Genomic DNA, 22,281 nt, shown 5'->3' on the forward strand with positions numbered 1-22,281 from the left:
TTGTAGAGCTACTGCTTCGCTGCTCGTACAGACGAGAAGGGGGTGAATCAATCTGTTTTCAATCGTCCTGCAGCAGTCTTACTTATTATAACTATGCATTGTTTTACTCTCATATAACTAACGTTATAATGACAAGTGTTAGTTCTTGGTTAGGGTTGTCGAGTGTAGTTTTATCGCACTATTTGCTTACCGATCTCTGTGGAGATAGCCAGCAGATTCCCGACCCTACTGTTATGCTTCGAGCTTGCACTGAGCTGCACTGGGGTCTGAAATTGCCATCATGATCAGATTTAACGCCCTATTCGGGACAGGATTAGTTTTAGGGGTGAGGTTGGGTAACGAAAGTATGTGCACGAGCACAAAACGCCATATCTGTAATTGTACGACTGTCCCGAATCTGCCATCTCTATAATTGTTTACATGGCAGGACTAACAAGTCTCAATTTTGACAGGAGTTACTCACGGTTTGAGCAAGAAAACAATAACATTCAATACATTGAATGAAGTGCTGCACATAAGCTATATATGAATGACCTACGTGTATCAACTTTCACAGTGAATTATTTTATTTATATGTTTTGTGCGTATGAATTGAAAAATATCACACCTTTTTTTAACCCTTGCTGTTAATAGATGGCAAAGCAGCAGCATTCAACTGACCTAAACGTTTGGAAATGATAAGTTAACTTTCTCATCCGTAGTCTTAAAACACGTCTCAAGTGCAAGTGCACTGTTTAGCGTCATATCTAAAGGCAGGGGGCATTTAGGACGTACTGATCGTCACTAAGATATCCTAATGATTATAATCAGACTTATTCAATTCAAATATTATGGAGACACTATTACCAAAGGTTGGGCGGTATGGTTTAAAAACTTGTGAACCAAGTTCGAGTTATGAGTGTGACACTATCACCTGGACATGTTGAAATATCTTCACTCCGAGAATACAAAACCTTCAGGCTTCAATAATAACTGTCAATTTATTTGAAAAGAGAAAAAAAAGTATGAATTTACCTGGTGCAGTTTTGGGGGGGGGGGGGGCGAATTTCGTCCCGAAACATCCTCTGAAATAACGGACATTGTGGAGTAATAATTACATAACCAACATTCTCTAGTAATACTAGTCCCTTGAGAATAGGGCTTAAGACACGAGTTATGGGTTTGATATTTTTGTTGTTGTCTCGGGACCATTTGTTTTTCCATAAAGCTGCTCTTTTCATCCCCATGCTAGCTACCAGTAGCCACAGCAGCCATTACGGAATGGCACTTTGCGTTGAACAACAAAAGGAGTTTTGACTGACACTGCCATTCCACAATGGCTGAGGTGGCTACTGGTAGCTAGCATGAGAACGAAAATGTCAGTTTTCAGGAAAACTACCAGTATTTCAATCTTTTCGGTTTATCCGTTTGGATATAGGCAACATTTTGGAATACAGTTGCACATCCCTGCATTGAGGTATGTTTTCCGATCCAAGTGTTTTTACACTTGGTCCCTTACAGAATTTTTTTGTTTGAACTTTGTACGATTTTCTTAATAATTGTGTGCAGTGTGAACACTCCAAAGGAACTCAGACCCCGACGGGAACCGAACTGATATCACCTCTGCGGTCCGGTTCCCTTTTTGAGGGCAATGTGAACACAGCTCCCCATGTTGGCTTTTCATTATTCCCTCACCATACACTAGACTACTACAAAACTGTTTCCCCTGCTATAAACTCTCTCACATTGGTGCCACAATAAAGAGAGGATGATATGTGCTGTTTTTGAATAGGCCTATTGATTAGCGATGGTCGAGGATGCACAGAAATGTCCAAATATATGTGTGGAGTTTTTTGTTCCGATTCTTTGTTTGCAATATGTGATCTATAGGCTAAGAGAGCTTCATAAGCTGTTTGTTCTATTGTGGGGGTTGAATAGTGTGAGAAGACAACAACATATTTGGTGAGAATCACAACATGGGATACAAAATACATTCTAGCTCTTAAAGGGCCATTAGCCTACGATGGGTGTACGATTTTTCAATTACAGCATTATTTAATCTGCAGTTATTCTTCTGCTATTTATTCTGTTACGATTTAACATGTAAATATTATTGGTATCTTTTCATTACAATTATTATGTTTAATCTTTTAACTAAATGCAGTCTGTTAGATGCCAGAATGTAAGTATGTATATCTAGCTGTTGATAAAACATTCTGATGGAATGGCTTGTCCTGCCCTTTGTAAAAACCCACAGTGCATTTGGTGAATGTAGGAAACATATCTGGGTTCCTTTCTAAACATAGCAATGTGAATGCAAAGAGGATTCGGATCGCAAGATAGGTGAGTCCTCATCCAAAGGCAAGGGCAGTTTTGAATACAAAAAGTGACTGAGTTATTTAGCTTTTTCTTACCCCAGGGTTCACTTTAAAGTGGACGGAGTTAGATTCTTTTTTAAAGAGGACTATATGTGAAAACACCCTTAAAGGGATAATTAACCACAAACGATATACATAGAAGCTATATAAATGCATTTATTAACGTCTATATTTGTTTTTTGAGAAGTGTATTCTATTACAGACACCTTAATGCATACTCTTATATTATGGGAGAAGGAAAAAAATAACAAATTATATATAAAAAAAACAAAACAGCAATGTTTTTTTCCTAGAGTGTACTATTAAATACATGTAGTTTTGTACTTGAAACCTTTAATTGAAATACTGTAGAATTCCATTCATCCCTATGGAGGACTGCTCCTACTGGGGAGTACCAATATGGCCGACCAGTGGCTTCAAAACCTCTCAGTGGCCAATACGTAGCATCAGCAATCCATGGTGTATATATATGTCATTGGGAGATTTTACTTAAAAAAGATAGATATATATTTAACATATTCTCATTTACAACTGCGACCTGGCCAAGACAAATCAAAGCAGTGCGACACATACAACAACACAGAGTTACACATGGAATAAACAAATGTTCAGTCAATAGTAGAAAAACCTATGTACAGGCAGTGCAAATGTAGAAGATTAGGGAGGTAAGGCAATAAATAGGCCATAGAGGTGAAATAATTAGTAGTTGAGTGTGCTATTTACAGATGGGTTGTGTACAGGTACAGTGATCGGTAAACTGCCGATCACTGCCGATACAATGTGATTTTCTGGATTTTTGTTTTAGATTCCGTCTCTCACAGTTGAAGTGTACCTATGATAAAAATGACAGACCTCTACATGCTTTGTAAGTAGGAAAACCTGCAAAATCGGCAGTGTATCAAATACTTGTTCTCCCCACTGTATATGTGTATACCCATTACATTACCAGTACCGGTCAAAAGTTTGGACACCTACTCATTCATTTTATATTTGAGATTCTTCAAAGTAGCTACACTTTGCCTTGATGACAGCTTTGCACACTCTTGGCATTCTCTCAACCAGGTTCATGATGTAGTCACGTGGAATGCATTTCAATTAACAGGTGTGCCTTGTTAAATGTTAATTTGAAGGAATTTCTTTGCTTAATGTGTTTGAGCCAATCAAATGTGTTGTGACTAGGTAGGGTTGGTACACAGAGTTCAAGTAACAGACACATCTCAACATCAACTGTTCAGAGGAGACTGTGAATCAGGCTTTCAAGGTCGAATTGCTGCAAAGAAACCACTACTAAAGGACACCAATAAGAAGAAGAGACTTGCTTTGGCCAAGAAACACGAGCAATGGACATTAGACCGGTGGAAATCTGTCCAAATGTGAATTCTTTGGTTCCAACCGCCGTGTCTTTGTGAGATGCAGAGTAGATGAATGGATGATCTCTGCATGTGTGGTTCCCACCGTGAAGCATGGCGGAGGAGGTGTGGGGGTGCTTTGCTGGTGACACTGTCAGTGATTTATTTAGAATTCAAGGCACACTTAACTAGCCTGGCTACCACAGCATTCTGCAGCTATACGCCATCCCATCTGGTTTGGGCTTAGTGGGACTATCATTTGTTTTTCAACAGGACAATGACCTAACACACCTCCAGGCTGTGTAAAGGCTAATTGAGATGGTTTGGAATGAGTTGGACTGCAGAGTGAAGGAAAAACAGCCAATAAGTGCTCAGTGTATGTGGGAACTCCTTCAAGACTGTTGGAAAAGCATTCCAGTTGAAGCTGGTTGAGAGAATGCCAAGAGTGTGCAAAGCTGTCACCAAGGGAAAGGGTGGCTACCTCGAAGAATTTAAAATATATTTGGATTTGTTTAAGAGTTTATTTTTTATTACTACATGATTCCATGTGTTATTTCATAGTTTTGATGTTTTTACTATTATTCTAGAAAATAGTTAAAAAAAAGAAACCCTTGAATGAGTAGGTGTGTCAGCTTTTAAGACTTTTAAAGATAAGAGCATCTGCTAAATGACTAAACTGTCAATGTAATTAGATCACCACAACAGCGAAGGAGTCACTCTAGTTGTATGCTAGTAAACAAACACCACAGGCCAGGGGACTACTGTAATGTGATGTACCTGAGGCTTGGGAACTACTGTAATGTGATTGACCTGGGGACTACTGTAATGTGATTGACCTGGGGACTACTGTAATGTGATTGACCTGGGGACTACTGTAATATGATTGGCCTGGGGACTACTGTAATGTGATTGGCCTGGGGACCACTGTAATGTGATTGACCTGCGGACTACTGTAATATGATTGGCCTGGGGACTACTGTAATGTGATTGACCTGGGGACTACTGTAATGTGACGGGCCTGGGAACTACTGTAATGTGATTGACCTGGGGACTACTGTAATGTGATTGGCCTGGGGACCACTGTAATGTGATTGACCTGGGGACTACTGTAATATGATTGGCCTGGGGACTACTGTAATGTGATTGACCTGGGGACTACTGTAATATGATTGGCCTGGGGACTACTGTAATGTGATTGACCTGGGGACTACTGTAATGTGATTGGCCTGGGGACTACTGTAATATGATTGGCCTGGGGACTACTGTAATGTGATTGATCTGGGGACTACTGTAATATGATTGGCCTGGGGACTACTGTAATGTGATTGGCATGGGGACTACTGTAATGTGATTGACCTGGGGACTACTGTAATGTGACGGGCCTGGGGACTAATGTAATATGATTGGCCTGGGGACTACTGTAATATGATTGGCCTGGGGACTACTGTAATGTGATTGACCTGGGGACTACTGTAATATGATTGGCCTGGGGACTACTGTAATGTGTTTGGCCTGGGGACTACTGTAATGTGATTGACCTGGGGACTATTGTAATGTGACGGGCATGGGGACTACTGTAATATGATTGGCCTGGGGACTACTGTAATGTGATGGACCTGAGGCTTGGAAACTACTGTAATGTGATTGGCCTGTGGACTGTGGACTATTGTAATGTGATTGACCTGGGGACTACTGTAATGTGATGGACCTGAGGCTTGGAAACTACTGTAATGTGATTGGCCTGTGGACTGTGGACTACTGTAATGTGATTGGCCTGGGGACTACTGTAATGTGACGGGCCTGGGGACTACTGTAATGTGACGGGCCTGGGGACTACTGTAATGTGATTGGCCTGGGGACTACTGTAATGTGCCGGGCCTGGGGACTACTGTAACGTGACGGGCCTGGGGACTACTGTAACGTGACGGGCCAGGGGACTACCGTAATGTGACGGGCCAGGGGACTACCGTAATGTGACGGGCCCGGGGACTACCGTAATGTGACGGGCAGAGCATAAAATTACCTTATCTCGGGTACGTGAGACGGTAGCGTGCCACCTCTTCAACAGCCAGTAAAACTGCAGGGCGCCAAATTCAAATACAGAAATACTCATTATAAAAATTCAGAAAACCAAACATATTTTACATAGGTTTAAAGATTAACTTCTTGTGAATCCAAACACGTTGTCAGATTTAAAAAATGCTTTACGGCGAAAACATACCGTACGATTATTTGAGAACATAGCCCAGCAGATAAATCATTACAAACAGTAACCAGCCAAGTAGAAGAGTTACACAAGTCAGAAATAGAGATAGAGTTAATCCCTTACCTTTGATGATCTTCATATGGTTGCACTCAGCAGACATTCATTTACTCAATAAATGTTCCTTTTGTTTGATAGTCCCTTTATATCCAAAAACCTCAGTTTTGTTCGCGCGTTTTCTTCAGTAATCCACAGGCTCAAACGCAGTCAAAACAGGCAGACAAAAAATCCAAACTGTATCCATAAAGTTCATATGTCAAACGATGTTTATATTCAACCCTCAGGTTGTTTTTAGCCTAAATAATTGATAATATTTCAACCGAACAATAACGGCGTCAATATAAAAGGTAAACAAGAAAAGTACTCTCTCGGTCGTGCGCATGAAAAAGCTCTGTGACACTTTAGGGTCCACTCATTCCGACTGCTCTTACTTCCTAATTTTTCAGAATACAAGCCTGAAACAATTTCTAAAGACTGTTGACATCTAGTGGAAGGCATAGGAACTGCAATTTGAGTCCTAAGTCAATGGATACTGTAATGGCAATGAATAGAAAACTACAAAAACAAACTACTTCCTGAATGGATTTTTCTCAGGTTTTCGCCTGCCAAATCAGTTCTGTTATACTCACAGACACTATTTTAACAGTTTTGGAAACTTTAGAGTGTTTTCTATCCAAATTGACCAGTTATATGCATATCATATCTTCTGGGCCCGAGTAGCAGGCAGTTTAATTTGGGCATGCTTTTCATCCAAAATTCTGAACGCTGCCCTAGAGAAGTTAACACCCAACACCTGCCAAATGCGGGTATGTTTTGGCATTGTGGGTAAGATGTTTATTTCACACAAGTTGGCAGGTGGTCAGAGCTCCACAGTGTGAGCATTTCACTCATATTTGTGAATAAAAATAGTAAAGTATGATCACATTTATAGTAAAATAAATGTGGCAGTAGCTGTTTTCAAAGTATTTCTGCCGTTTTTTTGTTTCACAGCTTGTAAATGAGTCACACACAGTCAAAGAACTACGAATCCTATATTGCGTATCCCACATTACACTGCAACATTTCCTGGATAGGGTCTGTGCGCATGTGAAGAGCTGTTTTGTGTGCTGTAATTCTAGCGTTAAAAAAATATTTTGGCAGATTTTTTTAAATCTACCTGCCACAGTGGCTAGTGGCCCGAAAAGTCAAATGCATTCCCTGGTGACAGGTAAAATAAAGAAAACAGTGTTTATATATTCTCCTAACGTATTGCAGAAGTTCACTGCTGCTATTTACTTAAAAAGTAGCTACAAATATTCACATGTATTAAAAAAAGAAAAAGTCAAAGAAATAGTTTGAACCATCCTGAAAATAGTTTGAACCATCCTGATACCATGGTACAACTGCCCAAGTCTTTTTGACAAATCAGAAGTTTCAGAAATAATGTACTTTTTAGTTATTGGCAAAAGCATGCTTATCAACTATATGTTTGGATTAATATGCTTTTATACATTTTTGATTTGCATTGAGTGTGAAACCTCTTTTAATTAAAATGTGATTCATAGGAACTGTACCAACACTGTCCCAATTTAGTGATTCTTTAAAAAGGGATGTCATATCAAGACCTCAAACACCCTGTTTCCTGTTTCCTGTTTCCTGATATGACTATTATAGCTTGATATCTAGGTAAGATTGTGTGATTTGTGTAAACTAGCCTGAGTGTCAGTCTTCTTTGTGGCATAATGCCAACCATGTTTGGCATGACGATGAGTGAAGGATTTGGAATGATGGCTGACTGGCACTCAGGCTTGTGTACACAGTCCTTCACCTACACAGAAAGCTATTATTCAGAATGTATTATACACGTTGTTACGGTGTCACCACGTTGTCACGGTGTCACCACGTTGTCACGGTGTCACCACGTTGTTACGGGTCATAAACTGATGTGAGGCGACTGACACGGTTTTCAAAACGTCAATTTTCCTCCACAGAATCGTTACGCTGGTCACCGAAGAGGAGCCCAGAGGACTGGGAACGAGATGAAGGTAATTCCTCTACACATGATTTTATTATTTTATTCTTCTTTTTAAAGTCTCATTTACTGTTGGAGAAGCAACTTGTCGTGTCTTCACCGATGATTTTCATGTCTGAAAAGACCTTTTGTGTATTTGTGAAGTTTGATGATAAATGTGTGCATGGGCAGTAATTCATAAAGTAAAATCCTTTTACCACTGTAGACTGAAATTCATGAAATATATCAGATTTTCTCTACATTTTTGTAACTTTTTAGCCGTTAGTTCTGAAAGCAATGCCAAGATCCTAAAAGGGCCCCTGAAAATGGTGCAACGATTGTGTACAACGTAATTGCTCTCGAGCCCCTGCAGCTGTGGACAAAGACAGTAAAGATAAACTCTGTGGTTCTGGGTTCACCCTACAACCTCATTGGACAATGCTGTGCCGATCGAATCCCCACTCCCACTTTAAGCTTGCAACCTCATTGGACATCATTATTCCGGCCAATCAACATTGTCCCTCAGGTTTGGTTGTGGCTAGTTCGTGTTGTACAGACAGGGAGGAGCTTCTTGCGATATGGATAATATTTTTTTAAAATTTTATATATATATATATATATATATATATGTGTGTGTGTGTGTGTGTGTGTGTGTGTGTACATATACACATGTGTATATGTGTGTGTGTATGTATGTATGATAATTACAACAATACTGAATGAACAATGAACACTTTTATTTTAACTCAATTTAATACATCAATAAAATCAATTTAGTCTCAAATAAATAATGAAACATGTTCAATTTGGTTTAAATAATGCAAAAACAAAGTGTTGGAGAAGAAAGTAAAAGTGCAATATGTGCCATGTAAGAAAGCTAACGTTTAAGTTCCTTGCTCAGAACATGAGAACATATGAAAGCTGGTGGTTCCTTTTAACATGAGACTTCAATATTCCCAGGTAAGAAGTTTTAGGTTGTAGTTAATATAGGAATTATAGGACTATTTCTCTATTTATTTGTATTTTATATACCTTTGACTATTGAATGTTCTAATAGGTACTTTAGCATTGCCAGCCTAATCTCGGGAGTTGATAGGCTTGAAGTCATAAACAGCGAAGAGCTGCTGGCAAACGCAGGAAAGTGCTGTTTGAATGAATGCTTACGAGCATGCTGGTGCCTATCATCACTCAGTCAGACTGCTCTATCAAATCATAGACTTAATTATATCATAATAACACACAGAAATATGAGCTTTAGGTCATTAATATGGTCAAATCCGGACACTATCACCTAGTTTAATATTTCCTGCTAAGATTAATTTATTTTAACTAAATATGCAGGTTTAAAAAATATATACTTCTGTATATTGATTTTAAGAAAAGCATTGATTTTTATGGTTAGGTACATTCGTGCAACGATTGTGCTTTTTTAGCAAATGCTCTTTTGTTAAATCATCCCCCGTTTGGCGAAGTTGGCTGTCTTTGTTAGGAAGAAATAGTCTTCACACAGTTTGCAACGAGCCAGGCGGACCAAACTGCTGCATATACCCGGACACTGTTGCACAGAACGCAAGATAAGTGACACAATTTCCCTAGTTAAAATAAATTAATCTTAGCAGGCAATATTAACTAAATATGCAGGTTTAAAAATATATACTTGTGTATTGATTTTAAGAAAGGCATTGATGTTTATGGTTAGGCTGTGATTCAATGATTAATTAACAGGCACCGCATTGATTATATGCAATGCAGGACAAGCTAGATAAACTAGTAATATCATAAACCATGTGTAGTTAACTAGTGATTATGTTAAGATTGATTGTTTTTTTATAAGATAAGTTTAATACTAGCTAGCACCTTACCTTGGCTCCTTGATACACTCGCATAACAGGTAGTCAGCCTGCCACGCAGTATCCTCTTGGAGTGCAATGTAATCAGCCATGGTCGGCGTCCAAAAATGCCGATTACCGATTGTTATGAAAACTTGAAATCGGCCCTAATTAATCGGTCGACCTCTAATATGTAGGATATGGATGTGCAGGATGTGGATGTGCAGGATGTGGATGTGCAGGATGTGGATGTGCAGGATGTGGATGTGCAGGATGTGGATGTGCAGGATGTGGATGTGCAGGATGTGGATGTGCAGGATATGGATGTGCAGGATGTGGATGTGCAGGATGTGGATGTGCAGGATGTGGATGTGCAGGATGTGGATGTGCAGGATGTGGATGTGCAGGATGTGGATGTGCAGGATGTGGATGTGCAGGATGTGGATGTGCAGGATGTGGATGTGCAGGATGTGGATGTGCAGGATATGGATGTGCAATTTGGATTGAAATGTAATTGTGCAGCCCTACATTAAATGTCCTGCTGCTTGAAAGTTGTGTAATGATTATACAGAGCATCCAGGAAGTAATCAGACACCTTTTTCCACATTCTGTTACATTGCAGCCTTATTCTAAAATGTGTTTTTTCCCCCTCAGCAATCTACACACAATACCCGGAATGACAAAGCAAAAACTGTTTTTTGTTTTGTTTATGTATGCACGTTTATATATATATATATATATATATATATATATATATATAAAAAAAAACAGAAATATGCCATTTCCATAAGTATTCAGACCCTTTATTCAGTACTTTGTTGAAGCACCTTTGGCAGTGATTACAGCCTTAAGTCTTCTTGGGTATGACGCTACAAGCTTGGCACACCTGTATTTGGGGAGTTTCTCCCATTCTTCTCTGCAGATCCTCTCAAGCTCTGTCAGGTTGGATGGGGAGTGTCGCTGCACAGCTATTTCCAGAGCTGTATGACCACACTAACTGTACTATTTGTGACATAAATTGAGTATATAGTATGCGTATTAGTCATAGTATGTACAGTGGGGAGAACAAGTATTTGATACACTGCCGATTTTGCAGGTTTTCCTACTTGCAAAGCATGTAGAGGTCTGTAATTTTTATCATAGGTACACTTCAACTGTGAGAGACGGAATCTAAAACAAAAATCCAGAAAATCACATTGTATGATTTTTAAGTAATTAATTTGCATTTTTTTGCATGACATAAGTATTTGATCACCTACCAACCAGTAAGAATTCCGGCTCTCACAGACCTGTTAGTTTTTCTTTAAGAAGCCCTCCTGTTCTCCACTCATTACCTGTATTAACTGCACCTGTTTGAACTCGTTACCTGTATAAAAGACACCTGTCCACACACTCAAACAAACAGATTCCAACCTCTCCACAATGGCCAAGACCAGAGAGCTGTGTAAGGACATCAGGGATAAAATTGTAGACCTGCACAAGGCTGGGATGGGCTACAGGACAATAGGCAAGCAGCTTGGTGAGAAGGAAACAACTGTTGGCGCAATTATTAGAAAATGGAAGAAGTTCAAGATGACGGTCAATCACCCTCGGTCTGGGGCTCCATGCAAGATTTCACCTCGTGGGGCATCAATGATCATGAGGAAGGTGAGGGATCAGCCCAGAACTACACGGCAGGACCTGGTCAATGACCTGAAGAGAGCTGGGACCACAGTCTCAAAGAAAACCATTAGTAACACACTACGCCGTCATGGATTAAAATCCTGCAGCGCACGCAAGGTCCCCCTGCTCAAGCCAGCGCATGTCCAGGCCCGTCTGAAGTTTGCCAATGACCATCTGGATGATCCAGAGGAGGAATGGGAGAAGGTCATGTGGTCTGATGAGACAAAAATAGAGCTTTTTGCTCTAAACTCCACTCGCCGTGTTTGGAGGAATAGAAGGATGAGTACAACCCCAAGAACACCATCCCAACCGTGAAGCATGGAGGTGGAAACATCATTCTTTGGGGATGCTTTTCTGCAAAGGGGACAGGACGACTGCACCGTATTGAAGGGAGGATGGATGGGGCCATGTATCGCGAGATCTTGACCAACAACCTCCTTCCCTCAGTAAGAGCATTGAAGATGGGTCGTGGCTGGGTCTTCCAGCATGACAACGACCCGAAACACACAGCCAGGGCAACTAAGGAGTGGCTCCGTAAGAAGCATCTCAAGGTCCTGGAGTGGCCTAGCCAGTCTCCAGACCTGAACCCAATAGAAAATCATTGGAGGGGGCCGAAAGTCCGTATTGCCCAGCGACAGCCCCGAAACCTGAAGGATCTGGAGAAGATCTGTAGGGAGGAGTGGGCCAAAATCCCTGCTGCAGTGTGTGCAAACCTATTCAAGAACTACAGGAAACGTATGATCTCTGTAATTGCAAACAAAGGTTTCTGTACCAAATATTAAGTTCTGCTTTTCTGATGTATCAAATACTTATGTCATGCAATAAAATGCAAATTAATTACTTAAAAATCATACAATGTGATTTTCTGGATTTTTGTTTTAGATTCCGTCTCTCATAGTTGAAGTGTACCTATGATAAAAATTACAGACCTCTACATGCTTTGTAAGTAGGAAAACCTGCAAAATCGGCAGTGTATCAAATACTTGTTCTCCCCACTGTATATAGTTAGTGTGCCAAACGTTCCCGGATGTCGTACTAAATACAAGCAGTGGACACTATACATAATACATACATAATTATGACAAATGTTGAGCAATGTAATAAAGTAATGACTTTTCAAATAAGTTACGTTACACGTTATGTGGGCTGACAATTTGTTAGCTATAGCTACAGGCTATCCTTACGAACCACAGCATATCATTACAGCAGTAATCAGTATGTACGTTACCGGTATGTTAGCTAGCTCCCTAACGTTAGTTGGCTACTAATACATCGGACTTGCCAGTATATTAACTATATGTAATGCTTAGCTAAGTGGTATAGTCGTTGTGCGTTCTCAATGGTCATTGTTAATTCGCTCTGGCCATCTACTCCGATTTCAGAGCACTCTCGTCTGAGTGTGGCAGAGCGCAGAATAACTGATGAATTCATGAACGTTCAACACCCGTTGAAAATGACCGGTGTCAATAAACGTTGGCAAAAAATATTTATTAAATTGTTGCCAGCAGCACAGTTACAGTCACCAACGCTCTGGATAACAAGTAAACAGCCTAACCATCTCTACTAGGGAGAGTAAAATGGTCAGAGTGAGATGTTCTCTCATTTGTGTCTGGAAGTAGCTAGCCAGTTAGCTTGTGTGATTGACTGCCATTGTGAGCTCAGAACGCTCTGATCAACCCTACTCCTCGGCCAGAGCGTCCGGTGTGCGCTCTGATCAACCCTACTCCTCGGCCAGAGCGTCCGGTGTGCGCTCTGATCAACCCTACTCCTCGGCCAGAGCGTCCGGTGTGCGCTCTGATCAACCCTACTCCTCGGCCAGAGCGTCCAGCGTGCGCTCTGATCAACCCTACTCCTAGGCCAGAGCGTCCGGTGTGCGCTCTGATCAACCCTACTCCTCGGCCAGAGCGTCCGGTGTGCGCTCTGATCAACCCTACTCCTAGGCCAGAGCGTCCGGTGTGCGCTCTGATCAACCCTACTCCTCGGCCAGAGCGTCCGGTGTGCGCTCTGATCAACCCTACTCCTAGGCCAGAGCGTCCGGTGTGCGCTCTGATCAACCCTACTCCTAGGCCAGAGCGTCCGGTGTGCGCGCTGAACCATCCAAGGGTGAAGCGTTATGAATTTATGAACGCCCAGAACACAGTCATAAAATGTCTAGCTAGTCATTTGTTATGCTAACAAGCTAGCCAGAGGTTGCATAGCAACAGCGTCAACTTCCCGGTAGACTGGCGACGCGCTAGTACGCAACCTGTTGGGGACAAGGGGTGATATTTTCACTTTTGGTGAAAATCGTATGATTTTTAAACGGCCTCGTACTCAATTCTTGCTAGTACAATATGCATATTTTTAGTACCATTGGATAGAAAACAACCTCTAGTTTCTAAAAACGTTTGAATTTTTTCTCTGAGTGGAACACAAGTCATTTGGCAGCACTTTCCCTGAGCAGGAAGTAGAATGCAAGATGTCTATGCTCGCTTCAACGCTCTGCCTGTACATGGTCATGCCACCTATGACCCGAAACACACCTCATACGCCTTCCTCTGGGTGTCAAGAGGACGTCAGAGGAGAAATTTTGTGTTTATCTTGTTCTGACGTGAAATAAGACCTATTTCTTTGACGTGACCGTCCATTTCCGGAAGTCTGAAGTGCGCGACTTTGAAGAGAGATTGTGTTTTGTTTTGCTGCCGTTTCGGATGTCAACTATCTCCGGCTCGGATTTGATTTGATAAATGAGACCATATCATCGTAATGTATGTTTTTTCAATATAGTTTAATCAGATTATTTGAATTTTTTCGGGAGTTTTGCCGTGTTCCGTCTTGTGACTTTGTTTACTTGGAGAGATCCGTGCCACGCGACTAGTACCCATGCTAAATGAAGTGGGAAAGGTACCATTCTGAATGGAATGAACGACTCATCTGGACTAAGGACATCTTGATCAACATTCTGATGAAATTTCAGCAAAAGTAAGATCCAATTTATAATGCTATTTCATATATCGGTCGTGCATGTGAACTGGTCGTGGGCGCCCAGCTGGTTCTGGCTGGCGTGGCTATGCTAATTTAGCGCTACATTTTGTTTTCGCTATAAAACATTTAATAAATCTGAACTATTGTCTGGAATCACAAGAATCCTGTCTTTCAATTGCTGCACAGTATGTATTTCTCAGATATGTTTTATGATGAGTAATTAGTTATTTGACGTTGGTGTCTGTAAATGTTATGGCTGCTTTCGGTGCAATTTCTGATTGTAGCTGAAATGTAATTTATGATTTATACCATAAATATGCACATTTTTCAAAAAAAACATATGCTATACAATAAATATGTTATCAGACTGTCATCTTATGAAGTTGTTTCTTGGTTAGTGGCTATATATATATCTTTATTTGGTCGAATTAGTGATAGCTGGTGATGGAGTAAAACACTGATGGAGGTAGAAAAGTGGTGTAATAGATTTACATATTTTGTCTTCCCTGTAAAACATTTTAAAAATCGGACATGTTGGCTTGATTCACAAGATGTGTACCTTTCATATGCTGTATTGGACTTGTTAATGTGTGAAAGTTAAATATTTAAAAAAAATGTTTTTTTTTAATTTGCCGCTCTGCCTTTTCAGTGGAATGTGGGAGGAGTGCCGCTAGCGGCACCCGTGGCCTAGACAGGTTTTAACCGAAAGGATACTGTTTGTTTACAGCATACTAAAATGAAGACATAGTATGTAGTATATACTATGTTAGTATGGGTATTCGAACACCGCTCAGGTCTCTCCAGAGATGGTCGATCAGGTTCAAGTCAGGGCTCTGGCTGGACTTTTTATCATTGTTTTAGCCTTTTAGTACATGGCCTGATTTTTAACCCTCATTCTATTTATTCAAATTGATTCTTAATTTTGGAGTAAAACTGTTCCTTACGTCAAGAAGTCTTTATATGTGCACAAGGTAACGGCCAACAACATCATCATACATTCTATCGAGACTGGGCTGTTTGTAGGATGGGGAGGATCTGGGGATTCTACTAGTCTGTTTGTAGGGTGGGGAGGATCTGGGGATTCTACTAGTCTGTTTGTAGGGTGGAGAGGATCTGGGGATTCTACTAGTCTGTTTGTAGGGTGGGGAGGATCTGGGGATTCTACTAGTCTGTTTGTAGGGTGGAGAGGATCTGGGGATTCTACTAGTCTGTTTGTAGGGTGGGGAGGATCTGGGGATTCTACTAGTCTGTTTGTAGGGTGGAGAGGATCTGGGGATTCTACTAGTCTGTTTGTAGGATGGGGAGGATCTGGGGATTCTACTAGTCTGTTTGTAGGGTGGGGAGGATCTGGGGATTCTACTAGTCTGTTTGTAGGGTGGGGAGGATCTGGGGATTCTACTAGTCTGTTTGTAGGGAGGATCTGGGGATTCTACTAGTCTGTTTGTAGGGTGGGGAGGATCTGGGGATTCTACTAGTCTGTTTGTAGGGTGGGGAGGATCTGGGGATTCTACTAGTCTGTTTGTAGGGTGGGGAGGATCTGGGGATTCTACTAGTCTGTTTGTAGGGAGGATCTGGGGATTCTACTAGTCTGTTTGTAGGGTGGGGAGGATCTGGGGATTCTACTAGTCTGTTTGTAGGGTGGGGAGGATCTGGGGATTCTACTAGTCTGTTTGTAGGGAGGATCTGGGGATTCTACTAGTCTGTTTGTAGGGTGGGGAGGATCTGGGGATTCTACTAGTCTGTTTGTAGGGTGGGGAGGATCTGGGGATTCTACTAGTCTGTTTGTAGGGTGGGGAGGATCTGGGGATTCTACTAGTCTGTTTGTAGGATGGGAAGGATCTGGGGATTCTACTAGTCTGTTTGTAGGGTGGGGAGGATCTGGGGATTCTACTAGTCTGTTTGTGGGGTGGGGAGGATCTGGGGATTCTACTAGTCTGTTTGTAGGGTGGGGAGGATCTGGGGATTCTACTAGTCTGTTTGTAGGGTGGGGAGTATCTGGGGATTCTACTAGTCTGTTTGTAGGGTGGGGAGGATCTGGGGATTCTACTAGTCTGTTTGTAGGGTGGGGAGGATCTGGGGATTCTACTAGTCTGTTTGTAGGGTGGGGAGGATCTGGGGATTCTACTAGTTTGTTTGTGGGGTGGGGAGATCTGGGGATTCTACTGTTTTTTCTAGTTTATATACCACTCTGTTGTAGCTTTTACTTTGTGTTGTGACTGACAGCCTCTCCTGTTGTTTCTATGGTAACCGTCTCTGCAGACTTTTGCCTACCTGCAGGATATGTCCCAGTTTCTTGTTGGTGTCTGATATGAGAGTAAAAGGAGTGAGTTTAATATGGAGAACGATAGGTCTGTCCTTTTTGGATATTACATTGTGAGTGGGGGCAATCGGCAACTTATGTGTGATGTGAGTAGAGCCGCTCGGTTTCTTTACTCAGGTGTGAAATCATGTTGAAAGGATTCTCCGTTCTCACAAGACGCTCACATGGAACAGAAAACAGTAGGACTCGTACCGTTGCTGAATTCATTGTATTCCATTTCAAGCATCGTAACAGCGTTCATGAAATGAACTAATTAAAATAAAGGTTAAATAAAATGTAAATAATGAAACAAATGAGTTAAATAAAATGAATAACAACACGTTTTCTGCGTTTCCTATCATGTGGAAAAGGTCTGAGCATAGTCATGCCATTGCCAAGGTAACCCCTGGTGTGTATAGTCGTAGTGAGTGGTGTTGAAGTGACTCCAGCCTGGCCTAGTGGACAAAGAGCACATTTCGTCCTTGAGAATGGAAGGAGGGCTTCGGCTAGGGCACACACACACACACACACACACACACACACACACACACACACACACACACACACACACACACACACACACACACACACACACACACACACACACACACTGTGGTGGTCACATTATTTTGTCAGCCGGTGATTTGTCAATCAAATAACTGTCGGGTCTCACGTTAATTGACCGTTAATTAACATGAACACATTTAGCGTCTCCTGGCTTCGCACACAGCCCACAAGCCACTGATTCAGACCCTTTGGAACATCTACATAAAAAAAAAAAAAAAAAGAAGTACAATAAATCCATGATTTTTATTTTCGACTGTTGTAAAGAATCATGATAAGAAAATGTATTCCAGATGAACAGAATATCTCAGAGTTGTCCTGATGTGGCTATGCCAAATGGCTGTTGCCGGGGCTACTTCATTTAACAGACCAACTGATCCTCGGCATGAACCTTATCCTCACACCAACGAGAGCTAGGATCCAAATTCACCGCATGTCTGCCTTGATGTTCACGAAACTCCATGGAGATCTAGGATCCAAATTCACCGCGTGTCTGCCTTAGGGCTGGGCGGTATACCGTATTTTATGCTATACAGGTATTGATGCAGGGGACCGGTTTGGGTTTTTACTTAACCTTCTCTACCGGTATTTGAATGTTTGGTTTGTTAAATGTGATACGCCATGTTTAATGTCAATTTTTATAGTTTACTTCTCTACTTGAGTCATCTCTCTATACTCTTTCTCTCCGTGCCACTTTCCACACAGACCTAGCCACGCCCCCTGTCACTTTCCACACATACTTATCCACGCCCCCGGTCACTTTCCACACATACTTAGCCACGCCCCCTGCCACTTTCCACACATACTTAGCCACGCCCCCTGCCACTTTCCACACAGACCTAGCCACGGCCCCTGTCACTTTCCACACATACTTAGCCACGCCCCCTGCCACTTTCCACACAGACCTAGCCACGCCCCCTGCCACTTTCCACACATACTTAGCCACGCCCCCTGCCACTTTCCACACAGACCTAGCCACGCCCCCTGCCACTTTCCACACAGACCTAGCCACGCCCCCTGCCACTTTCCACACATACTTAGCCACGCCCCCTGTCACTTTCCACACAGACCTAGCCACGCCCCTGTCACTTTCCACACAGACCTAGCCACGCCCCCTGTCACTTTCCACACAGACGTAGCCACGCCCCCTGTCACTTTCCACACAGACGTAGCCACGCCCCCTGTCACTTTCCACACAGACGTAGCCACGCCCCCTGTCACTTTCCACACAGACCTAGCCACGCCTGCTGTCACTCAAGGAGCACATTTGATGTTCCTTAACCACGAGACACTTGCGTTCAGTCTGCCTGGTCAATGCAGCACATACAATGTTGATGACAACAATGCTGTTTTCACTTAGCTTCTTAATATAAATCCACTAGCGTTCTATAATGACACTAGTAGTTTGTGTTTCTTACATCAGCAAACAGCTAGTTTGTCTTTTCTTAGCAAGTTGCCCTAAATCTTATGAGATGCTAATTGTTAGCTGCTAATGCTAATAGCTAGCTAGCTAATAAATGTACTGAGTAAGAGCAAACGTAGCTAGCTAATACAGCCTGATAACACCAGTGATGGTGTAGACCTAAATCAGCATGTTGTTTGTGCAACAGTATCTTCTAAATCAAAGAGGAATATGCAAAACAAGAATATGTTAGCTACATGAAGTAGCTAAGAGGACATGCAATGTAGCCAAAGCTTATAGGGTCCCCTAGGAAACACTTATCAACACTTTGGTTCCTGTCACAATAACTCCTCCCTGGCATTTTAATTTGTTGTCATCTCAAACACTGTATTCATAGTGACCACTATTATATTCTAACTATAGAATTAGAATAGTCAGTCTATTTCCATGATTCCAACAGTTTCGTTTTAATTTGAAAGTCAAATCGCAATTGCAATATTTGGTTAAAAATAAGTCCTAGATGATTTGCCCGTATCGTGCAGCCCTACGTGGCAGTCTCAATTGAGCAGTGGTGTAAAGTACTTTATTAAAAATACTTTCAAGTACTACTTAAGTCATATTTTACTTCACTACATTCCTAAAGAAAATACTGTATTTTTTACTCCATACATTTTCCCTGACACCCAAAAGTAGTCGTTACATTTTGAATGCTTAGCAGGACAGGAAAATGGTCCAATTCACGCACTTATCAAGAGAACATCCCTGGTCGTCCCTACTGCCTCTGGTCTGGAGGACTCACCAAACACAAATGCTTTGTTTGTAAATTACGTCAGAGTGTTGGAGTGTGACCCTGGCTATCCGTAAATAAAATGGTGCCATCTGGCTTGCTTAATAGAAGGAATTTGATTATTACTACAAATAAAAGATTATCACTACTCACAATGCTTCTGGTTTAGGAAAGTTAGATCAAGGCTGCATCAATTTCTGGCAAGATCATACTGATTCATTAGTATTTTACGTTACAGAACCAAATATAATAGTCGACCTATGTTACACCCAAAACTCAGTCATTTCTTATCTGTAGCTGAATAGTAAAAAAAAAATCCTCATGCTCTCCCAACTCAACAGCGCGCTCCGTTGGGCCAGAGATATGCTTTGATTAAAACAACCTTTACATACTTGAAAGGTTACTAGTTAACACCGTCTGATCACTAAACAGTCATTCGATAAGCTCTAAATGCGTATTTCTAGTGAAACTGATTGCGATCAAATGATTGACATGCAGACGCAGTTTTTTACATCATTCCGCTAAAACGTGAAGAATTACAATTGACAGTGATGGGCTATGTTGAAGTGAGGTGTGGTTAACTTGGTGTGTGGGCATAGGCAGACGTTTCTAATTGGAGGATTCATTTTATGCATAGGCCTATTCTACAATGGTATTCAATAGGCTACATCTGTCGGGAAACAAACGTTGAGAAATGATGTAATAATTCATTTGTATTGCTACCTCACCTAAAAAGAAATAGTACTACACCATTAAAGGGAAAGTTGGTGCACTACACCATTAAAGGGAAAGTTGGTGCACTACACCATTAAAGGGAAAGTTGGCGCACTACACCATTAAAGGGAAAGTTGGTGCACTACACCATTAAAGGGAAAGTTGGCGCACTACACCATTAAAGGGAAAGTTGGCGCACTACACCATTAAAGGGAAAGTTGGCGCACTACACCATTAAAGGGAAAGTTGGCGCACTACACCATTAAAGGGAAAGTTGGCGCACTACACCATTAAAGGGAAAGTTGGTGCACTACACCATTAAAGGAAAAGTTGGCGCGTGAACAGCGCACCTTTCGGCTGCTGGGATTATTTTGGACGAACATGCAAAGATAAACAAATCACTTCAAAAAGTAGGTTGACAATCAGATAAACATCATGACTGGTTGTGTTCATGCCACATAAAAAATGTTATTCATTTTTACAGTTAAATTATGTCTTGCCTATAAAAACCATAGAACCCCCCCCCCTATAGAAATCAAATGCCTGGCTTAGCCCTGGACAAGGCTACACACAGTAGGTCAAAAGATTACAGCTACATGGGAGTCAAATAGCAACAGAATATTGTGATGTGTAACTGTATACAAGCTCTGTCAGGTTGGATGGGGAGCGTTGCTGCACAGCTATTTTCAGGTCTCTCCAGAGATGTTCGATCGGGTTCAAGTCCGGGCTCTGGCTGGTTCACTCAAGGACATTCAGAGACTTGTCCCAAAGCCACTCCTGCATTGTCTTGGCTGTGTGCTTAGGGTTGTTGTCCTGTTGGAAGGTGAACCTGTTCATCTTTCCCTCGATCCGAACTAGTCTCCCAGTCCCTGCCACTGAAAACACCCCCACAGCATGATGCTGCCACCACCATGCTTCACCGTAGGGATTGTGCCATGTTTCTTCAAGATGTGACGCTTGGCATTCAGGCCAAAGAGTTGAATCTTGGTTTCATCAGCAGGCCCCTCTCCCCTGATTGGTCAGTTTGGCCGGGCGGCCAGCTCTAAGAAGAGTCTTGGTGGTTCCAAACTTATTCCGTTTAAGAATGATGGAGGCCACTGTGTTCTTGGAGATCTTCAATGCTGCAGGTAGCCTAGTGGTTAGAGCGTTGGGCCAGTAACCGAAAGGTTGCTGGATCGAATCCCTGAGCTGACAAGGTACAAACCTGTCGTTCTGCCCCTGAACAAGGCAGTTAACCCACTGTTCCTAGTCCGTCATTGTAAATAAGAATTTGTTCTTAACTGACTTGCCTAGTTAAATAAAGGTAAACAAATAAATAAATGCTGCAGACATGTTTTGGTACCCTTCCCCAGCTCTGTGCCTCGACACAATCCTGTCACGGAGCTCTACAGACAATTCCTTTAACCTCATGGCTTGGTTTTTGCTCTGACATGCACTGTCAACTGTGGGACCTTATAGAGACAGGTGTGTGACTTTCCAAATTATTAACCAATCAATTAAGTTTACCACAGATGGACTCCAATCAAGTTGTAGAAACATCTCAAGGATGATCAATGGAAACAGGATGCACCTGAGCTCAATTTCGAGTCTCATAGCAAAGGGTCTGAATACTTATGTAAATAAGGATTTTTTAAATTTGTGTTTCTTTTAACCTGTTTTCGCTTTGCCATGATGCGGTATTGTGTGTAGATTGCTGAGGATTTTTGATTTATTTGATCCATTTTAAAATAAGGCTGTAAAGTAGCAAAATGTGGAAAAAGTCGAGGGGTCTGAATAATTTCTGAAGGTACTGTATGTCATGGGCTGGAGGGAGGCAACTGGCCTCGTTCCCTCATCCTCTCTTGTTTGTTCTGTCTCTGTGATTGAGAATACCCGGAACCCAAACCGGCTGTGCGCGTGCGCCATCGTGCATACATTTATTTTGTCCCCCCACACCTAACACGATCACGACACGCAGGTTAAAATATCATAACAAACTCTGAACCAATGACATTAATTTGGGGACAGGTCGAAAAGCATTAAACATGTATGGCAATTTAGCTAGTTAGCTTGCACTTGCTAGCTATTTTGTGCTATTTAGCTAACTTGCGGTTACTAGCTA

The 22,281-nt window shown here is 41.7% G+C and overlaps 1 protein-coding gene across 1 annotated transcript in view; it reads left to right on the forward strand.

Annotated features, from left to right (window-relative positions):
- The window catches only part of arid4b (AT-rich interaction domain 4B), a 295,187-nt gene that overhangs the window by 1,326 nt on the left and 271,580 nt on the right, over positions 1 to 22,281 (forward strand). Inside the window, exon 2 of the mRNA XM_071391284.1 lies at positions 7,940 to 7,993. Within this exon, the coding sequence (XP_071247385.1) occupies positions 7,988 to 7,993 (6 nt within the window). The 5' untranslated portion in view covers positions 7,940 to 7,987. The remainder of the gene's footprint in view (positions 1 to 7,939; positions 7,994 to 22,281) is intronic.

This window comes from Salvelinus alpinus, chromosome 3 (genome assembly GCF_045679555.1).
Source record: "Salvelinus alpinus chromosome 3, SLU_Salpinus.1, whole genome shotgun sequence".
In the NCBI taxonomy this organism is placed as follows: Eukaryota; Metazoa; Chordata; class Actinopteri; order Salmoniformes; family Salmonidae; genus Salvelinus; species Salvelinus alpinus.